This window comes from Myotis brandtii, unplaced genomic scaffold, assembly GCF_000412655.1.
Source record: "Myotis brandtii unplaced genomic scaffold, ASM41265v1 scaffold242, whole genome shotgun sequence".
Lineage (NCBI taxonomy): Eukaryota > Metazoa > Chordata > Mammalia > Chiroptera > Vespertilionidae > Myotis > Myotis brandtii.
This window is the reverse complement of record NW_005359149.1, coordinates 114,909-122,855: the sequence shown is the minus strand read 5'-3', so window position 1 is coordinate 122,855 and position 7,947 is coordinate 114,909. Positions and strand designations below refer to the sequence as shown.

Here is a 7,947-nt window from a genome sequence, read left to right as displayed (position 1 = left end):
ACCCCTCCCCCCCCAACACACACACAGCCCAGGCAGTGTCAGGTTGCCCACAGGGCACAAGGTGAGTAACTGTGAGAGCACTGGACTGAGAACGCAACTTAGTTGTTGCTCTAATAGACCCTGACGTTACTGGCTGTGTTAACTTGGGCATCTTCACCTCTTTGAGTCCCAAACCCAAAGGGGTTGGCAGATAACGTAATGGTATGAATCTGCCAGGTAGTAAAACAATGTGAGGACACTGGGAAGGAAAGCCACTGCATTTGGCTGTTGCTCTGCATGGATATAAGCCCATGGTTGCCAGATTTCCAATTTTAAGGAAAAACAGAAATCAATACTTTTACAGCACAGTTTTTGTTTTTTTAAGCACTGTGTAATACCCAGATTCTAAACATAGTTAGACCGGCATTTGGCCTGTGACTGCCAATGTGCAACCCCTAATCTATAGGGCCTTGTGGCTGTTATGTTTAATTAGTATTTTGGTGGATTTAACTGTAATAGCAATGGCTTTTCTTTGAAGACATCACATTTCCTCTATTTTTACAGGGATTTGTATAATAGCCTGTGATAACGCTTTCATTTTCATCTCTTATATTTCAAGATAGAATTAAATCTGGTTTGTGCTAGCTGCTAAATGACTGAATCAATCCATCAATGTCACGTCAATGAAGTGCCTACTCCTCGGGAGGATTTAGCTGTAAGAATTCTGATCCCCTGGCATCTAGTATAAAACTGAAGCTGAACTCCTTGCACATTCCCAGCTGGGGCTGGAAGGCAGGCAATCTGCTCCCTGTTCTCCCCAGCGGTGAACCTGGGGAAGCAGCTCTGCCGGGCAGGATGTGGGGAAGGAAAACAATGGCTGAAAGAGACTGGGAATGTCATTCCCTGGACAGTTTTTCAAAACAGAGAGACCACACCTGTGCAGAGTGAACCATTCAGTATCCTGCCTGGAGACATGGGGCTCCCTAGGCTACTGCTTCAAGCCTCCCTAAAGCCCCACTGTCAAGGCGTAATCACCTCCAATTTGGGTCTATTCACACAGAGCTGACCACCGTGTGTTGTCAACCTGACTGAGTGCCACGGAGCAACAGAAAGGGGTTGGGATGACCAGACAGAGGAGAGGCTGTGGGTTTGGAAACATGTTGGCTAGTGAAGAATTTTCTAAATGACCTACAAAGCCGCCAGGCAAGGGAGTTCAGACTTCTTGAAACTTTGGAAACATGTTGGCTAGTGAAGAATTTTCTAAATGAACTACAAAGCCGCCAGGCAGGGAGTTCAGACTTCTTGAAACTAGGCAGGGAGGTTATATTTCAGGTGTTCAGATGTGTAGCCCATTGGTCTTTCTACTATATAGCGCTGCCCAAGCCTTCACCCCTTCCACCCTATTCTACACATCACAAGGTCAAAATGGCTTATTAGTGTCTAGAAAACAAATCCTATCAGTTCCACATTGATAAGTGCTCTTTTCCTATATTAAACTATTTTCCCCTTAGAAGGAAGAGTCCAGATTCTTCTTGAGTGCCCCTTAGCTTCAAAGATCTTTTTCTCAAAATCTAAAGGAGTTCATCACCACCAAACCAGTATTACATGAAATGTTGAAGGGTATTATTTAAGAAAAAGAAGAAAAAAAGAAGGGAAAAATTATCAAGATTATGAACAATAAAATGGCAATAAATACACACCTATCAACAATCAAATCCAAAAGTCAAAATAAATGAACAAAATAAACTGATGAATAAAATAGAAACAGAGGCATGGACACATGGAACAAACTGACGAATCTCAGAGGGAAGGGGGGATGAGGGTGGGGGAGGGGGGTGAGATTAACAGGGAACTTATATGCATATATGCATTACCTATGAACACTGGTAATAGAGTGGTGGTGAAGGCCTGGGCAGGGCAGGAACCGGGAGGAGGCGGGCAATGGAGGGGAAAGAGGGGGACATTTGTAATACTCTCAACACTGAAGTTTTTTTTGTTGTTGTTGTTTGTTTGTTTTAAGGGAGATAGGAGAGAGCACCGAAGGGCATGTGCTGTAACACGTATGAGGCCTGTGGTTGACTTACAATCAGCATCTGCAAAAATAATATTGGGACTTTTCCCTCCAAGTTCCAGAGTTACTCGCTTCAAATTACTTCTTCCAGCTGCTTCTTGGATAAGCTTTCCAACCTGAAAGGAAATGGAGAGAGGTTTTGCACACTGTGCATTGAGATGGTCAGTGTCCTGAGCCAGCTCCGGGCAACAGTGGCAGGCAGCAGGAATGGACCCTGCAAAGGAAACCCACCCACTGCTGACACAGGAACAGCTCCTGTGGTCAACTTGTGTGGACAAGATATAAGTTAGTGCCTCTGCGACTAGGAAGCTGTCAGCTCCTTCAGAATCTGCCTCAGTTAGAAAGAGCTCTCTTGCCCACTGGGATATCTTCCCCTGGGCATCCCACACCACCCACTGATGGGGCAGGGGTATAAAGGCCTGCCCTCTCAGCCCACCGCAGGCCAACTCCGCAAGACCATATATGCTCAGCCAGGCCACCTATGGTTGGCTGAGGCCATCAGGCCTGCACTGCAGCTCGGCTTCCCCTGTGTCCACCCCCCTTCAGTGGGGAAACCTGATAAACAGCCTGCACGTCAAACCCCACCTCAGGGTCCTCTGGAGAACCTGACCAGTAAGGGCGCCGCTCTCCTGGAGGGCAGAGGTCACTTTATGGAAAGCGCTGAGCCACCATGTAGGCAGTTTGCTCTAGTTGAGATGAGAAATGCTACCTGTGCCTGGATCCACAGAAAATTAAGTATTTTGAAAGCCTGGAGAAGAGAAACGCTGAATTTACGTTGGATTCCTCCAGCCACTTGTTGAGATCCTCAAGCAGAACTAGTAATTCCTCGAGCAGTGTCGAGACACGGCTAAGAGCAGAGGCTCTGGGGCCTGAGTTTCTTTTACTGATTCTATCACTTACTGTTTGACCTTGGGAAATTTATTTAGCTTCTCTGAGCCTCGGGGTTCCCTCCTCTGTAAATGAGGCTAAAAACAGTATCTGGTGGGTGGGCTGGAAGAGATCAATCGAAGAACTTGTATGCATGCATGCATAACCCATGGACACAGACAATAGGGTGGTGAAGGGCTGTGTTGGGAGGTGTGGCTGAGCTAGAAGGGATCAATGGGGGGAAAAGGAGAACATATGTAATACTTTCAAAAATAAAGATAAAAAGAGAAACCGTTTCTGTTTAGTTGGAATAAAACATCGATGTTTTCTGTTCCTCTCAGATCTCGGAAATAATCCTTTACAGTTCAATGAAATTACAGCCTGCATATGGGTTTGAGTACTTGTATCTATAGGGGGGGGACATCTGTAATACTTTCAATAATAAAGATTTCCCAAAAAAATCAATGGAAAAAATAGCACAGTATCTGCCTCAGAATTTAGTTGTCCTGAGCAGCAGTTGCCAACTGGTGGTCCACGGAACACTGGTGGTCCATGAGGTCTGAAAGGTTGGCAACCGCTGGTCCTGAGGATCAAGTGATGTAAAATATCTGGGCCTGAGAACCCACATGCAGGCGTGGGGAGCCAGGGGCCCTCTCCCTCCACCTCTAGTGCAGCGGAGGTGGTGATGGTGCGGGAGGGCCCCAGACACTCCATAGCAGGTCTCGTCCTGCATCTCCAGCCTGTCCATGTGCATCCACTGTTTCGGGAATGCTGTGGAAGGTCTGGGGACCTCCCGCACCATCCCCTCCTCCTCTGGATTAGCTGGCTTAAATGCTTTGTGGTTGTAGTCTAACTCCACCTCATGGCAAAAGTTTTAGAACATACACTCTCCTTCTGAGGAAACCCAACCTTGGGGAACAAACAGCGATGTTTCTGAAAGAGGTAAAATTAGAGCCTGTTCGTTCGTGGAACAATGTTAGTTAAGGGGTTGAGAAATGCCTACATCTGACCCTAAAGATGATGGGCAGACGCCAGCCCACCAGCCACACTGCTCCTTCCCTGCCTTGCCAGCTCGTCTCTTCTGCGACGAGGTAAACTCCCTATGAAGACAGGCTAACAAAGGCCCCGTTCTCAGGCAGACATGCTCTGCCTCTTTCTAGAAGAAAATACGAGTACACCAAGGAAAGGAGGGTCGGCCCTCTGTTCCAGGGACCGTCAGTGGTGGGAATCATGACGGAGGGCTAAGACCTCGAAGGAGAGGGAAGCAGCACCCACAGGCAGCTGGGCAGCAGCATCAGGGGCATCCCCAGGAGGCTGTGTCTACAGCTGCCTGTTCTGAGGCATTTCAGTGTGTGTGGCTCTCTCGGCCCTGAGGAAACCATATTAATTGATGAGGACTCATTGCAAAGTCCAGAAAGATAGACAAGTGCTTTCTCAGAGGAAATAATCACTGCAGTCATGAACGTCATGACTCATTGTATTAAAAAACTAACATTTATTGAGTTAATGTAAGACATTTACATGCATTCACTCATTTAAGACTCTCAAAGCCCCTAAAAAGTAGGTACTAAATCATTTTAAAGGTGAGAAAACTCAAGAGTTAGACGTCAATGGATGTTACTCGGTTACCCAGCTGGTTCCGGGCAGACCCTGTTGAACTCTAAGAAGGCTGAATCCAGAGCACAAGTATGGCTCTCGCCTTCTCCTTCCCTCCCTTCCCCCAACACTCTGCCCTGGCTGCCTGCCTGTCTGTGCATACTGAGCACCTAATGTGTATCTCCTCCTCCCCAAAATCTCATCCTCAAACTCCAAACTAATTTCAAAGTGAGTAGAAATTTCGCCTTTTGTAGACACAAATGATGATCTTAAATATTCTGCCTTCAGATTGACATTTTTTAAAATAAGCAAAAGCCAAAAACCATGGATTTTATACAGTGTAAGACATTAAATAAGTGTTTGGAGTTGGTAAAGAGAGTGCTGGCCCGGCGGGATTATGTTCTGTTAGCCCTATCCCTGACCTTCCTCGAACCCTCTGTGGGTTGATATATATATTTGCCACTGTGAATGTTGTCCCATGATTATTTTCATGGCTACAGTAACTACACAAAAATCTTGCTCAGTCTATGGTCATCAGAGAAGAATACCTAAGCATAATTTTTCCTGTGTCAATCCTTTGCCAGCCTTTCCTTAGAAACCAAATTTGTGCTAAACACTGCAAGGCAAATCTCAGATGAATAATGAATGTCTTTCCTTTTCATCTTTGGAAGAAGGTCAAGTTGTAGCCCAGCCTCAAGAAAGAACTGGGTGAGTTAGGCGAGGGGAGAACCACTTCCATCTGGAGTGGCCTCAGGACAGGATACCAATCTCCTTCATTCAGACACAGATTTCTGGCTCTCCTACTGTGTGTTGGGCACAGTCCCTAGCAACAAGGAACTCCCAGCTAAGAGAACTCCCATGTAAACCTAGCAGGTGCTCAATAAGTGCAGTTTTTGCAGTCCACTTAAAGGAAAATCTGAGTATGACTTAATATTAGATCTGAACAGATGAAATATGGTTCTGCAGCTCTTCGTTGTAAGCCAGAGTCAGACCTCTCTGGCCCTTACCCATAGAATGGCCAGGATGCAATAACCTTCATTAATTACGGAATCAAGTATCATGTGCCTTCCCATGACATGCTCAGTTTCCAGGTCAAACTCTTTGGAGAATATATTGCTACTCATGAATCCTCCCTGCCAGGGGAGCGAGAGAGGTTAAGTGACCCCAAACAGGAGGCACGCCTCATTATCATTTCCATGAGGGGGAAGAGGCCATGGAAGGAGAACAGATGCAACTCAAAGCAGGGGCTTCTTAATAGGAAAGAGTAATGTTTAAAAACAGTAAGTTCAAGTGAGAACTGACTCTGTCTGCTTACAAAACATGAGAGGTCTTATGCAAACCAACCTAAACCATTACTTACACAAATACCATGCAAGGGTTTCCCAAATTAAAATCTAGGGGGTTAGAAAGTCTAAGAACAAATGAAATATAGACATCCAACCAAGGCCTTGGATTCGCCGGGCCACCTTAGATGGAAAAGTAATAAGGAGGCTTCCTTGGGGATAGGTGCTACACTGGCCATACTGAACCCTTTCATGCGTGATCAGAAGGTGGAAGGACGTGGTGGGATAGATGAGGCTGCAAGGGCGCTCGGGTCTTCTGAGTGGTTAAGTCAATAGGGACGGACCAGAAAACCAAGCCCCATTCTGATCAAACAGGTAATCTGTGCGGTGAAACAGATACACATATAGTTTGGGAAACATACAGTATGGGAAGATAGATTAAACAGGATAAAGGCACAGAGACCAAAATTTGAGTCCATCATTATCTTTTTCCCCAATCAGCAAAGATTTCACAATCTACTCTTCTTATACCTCCTGCCCTAACTCTGATGACCTGGCTAATTATAACCATGCTCAGGTTTGTGGACTACAGTTTGGCCCATAGCAGTCGGAAGACCGACGTACTGCAAACTCTGGCTTGGCCCCTAACTCACCTTCAATTTGGGAAAGCCACTTCAGCCCCTTGGGCCTCCGTTTCTTCATCTGACAAATGGAGGCACAAGCCAAGCAGTTAATCTGTCCCTTCGCTCTCCAGATTGTTTGAAGAGATAAGCAAAGACCCAGAGGGCTCCTCGAGTCCTGCTTGATCTGAGTCTGTCCCCAATTCTTCTGCATTCCTCCCGCCTTGTGGAGCAGAAATAGTTTTTCATGGAAGCACCACCGCTGCACTGAATGGGAGGGAAGTCTGACCTTTTTTTCGTTTTTCACACAGAGCTTATTATGGAAAAGCGACCGTGTTCCTATCATGCGCTTTCCCAACTTCCCACTCCCTGCAGAGTCTCTCAGCTGTATCCGTGTACCCCAAACAGGCCAGGGCAGGGCACTGGGGCTCCCCCACACATAATGGAACTGGGCTAATTCTCAGCAGGAATGTTGGCACAGATCAACTCTGACTCCCATCCTGGTTTTGAATAGTCCTTGAGATTGATATCAGGAGCATCGCTGGACAAGCCACAATGTGCCAGAATCATGTCCACAGCAATGCACAGGGCAGGAAATGCCACTTGGCATTTTGCACGGAACGTGATTTATTACACAGGATAAAAGAGAACGCGATGGTGCTCCCTGCCCTTTATTCAAGGCTGCTTCTCCCTGAACAGAGTTCCTAAAGTTGGGTGAATTTTTTCTTTTTATTAATTACCCATATCGGGATGGGTTTCTTCTCAGAGGTATTTCTTTTTCTTGATTAATGACTTGCACATATTAGGGTGAATTCCTTCTCAGAGATATTCCACCCTTTTTAAAAATAAAAAATTCTCTAGTCAAGAGCTCAATAAACTGGTTGAAGATGCCTGCTTTCTGCAGTATGTTTTCATTTCTTAAACCTCCTCTCCTTTCTTAGTTTTATTGTGCTCACTGGTTCTAACTAGGATGGGAATAGAAATGCCAAAAATGTGTATTGTTGGATATTTCTTGTCTCTCTGAAATATTCAGAAATAACAGGCTAAATCAATCTGTTCGATTTCTACCAGAGAGTAACAGGACTGAGGCATCTAAATATCAATTTCGGTAGTAACAGCAATTTCAAAACTTTGTGAAGTTCAGATTACAAAAACCGATAAAGCCACTAACGACATTTCCAGCCTCTTTCCCACCACTATTCCCACCTCCACACCCGCGTCACTCCGCCACATGAGACCACTTGCCCTTCCCGGAATGTGCCTGTCTTCGTGTGAGCTGCTTCCTCTGAAATCCTTTCCTCCCCCGTTTACTTTACACCGAGTTCTTCAGGCCGACCACCTGTCACCTCGCCAGAAACGCTAGCTTTCCACACTCACCTCCCCACGGGGTTACGAGTCCACGCTCCACTGGCTGGTCCCACATAACTCTCACACCATTTTCATTTAATAGCTGTCTTCCCCACTAGGATGAATGTGTGGGCAGAGGGACCACACACACACACACACACACACACACACACACACACACACA

General features: G+C 46.0%; 1 protein-coding gene across 1 annotated transcript in view; it reads right to left on the bottom strand.

The window, feature by feature from the left end:
- The window catches only part of ALDH1A2 (aldehyde dehydrogenase 1 family, member A2), a 73,316-nt gene that overhangs the window by 12,054 nt on the left and 53,315 nt on the right, over positions 1-7,947 (bottom strand). The window contains exon 7 of the mRNA XM_005866996.2: positions 2,064-2,166. Within this exon, the coding sequence (XP_005867058.1) occupies positions 2,064-2,166 (103 nt within the window). The remainder of the gene's footprint in view (positions 1-2,063; positions 2,167-7,947) is intronic.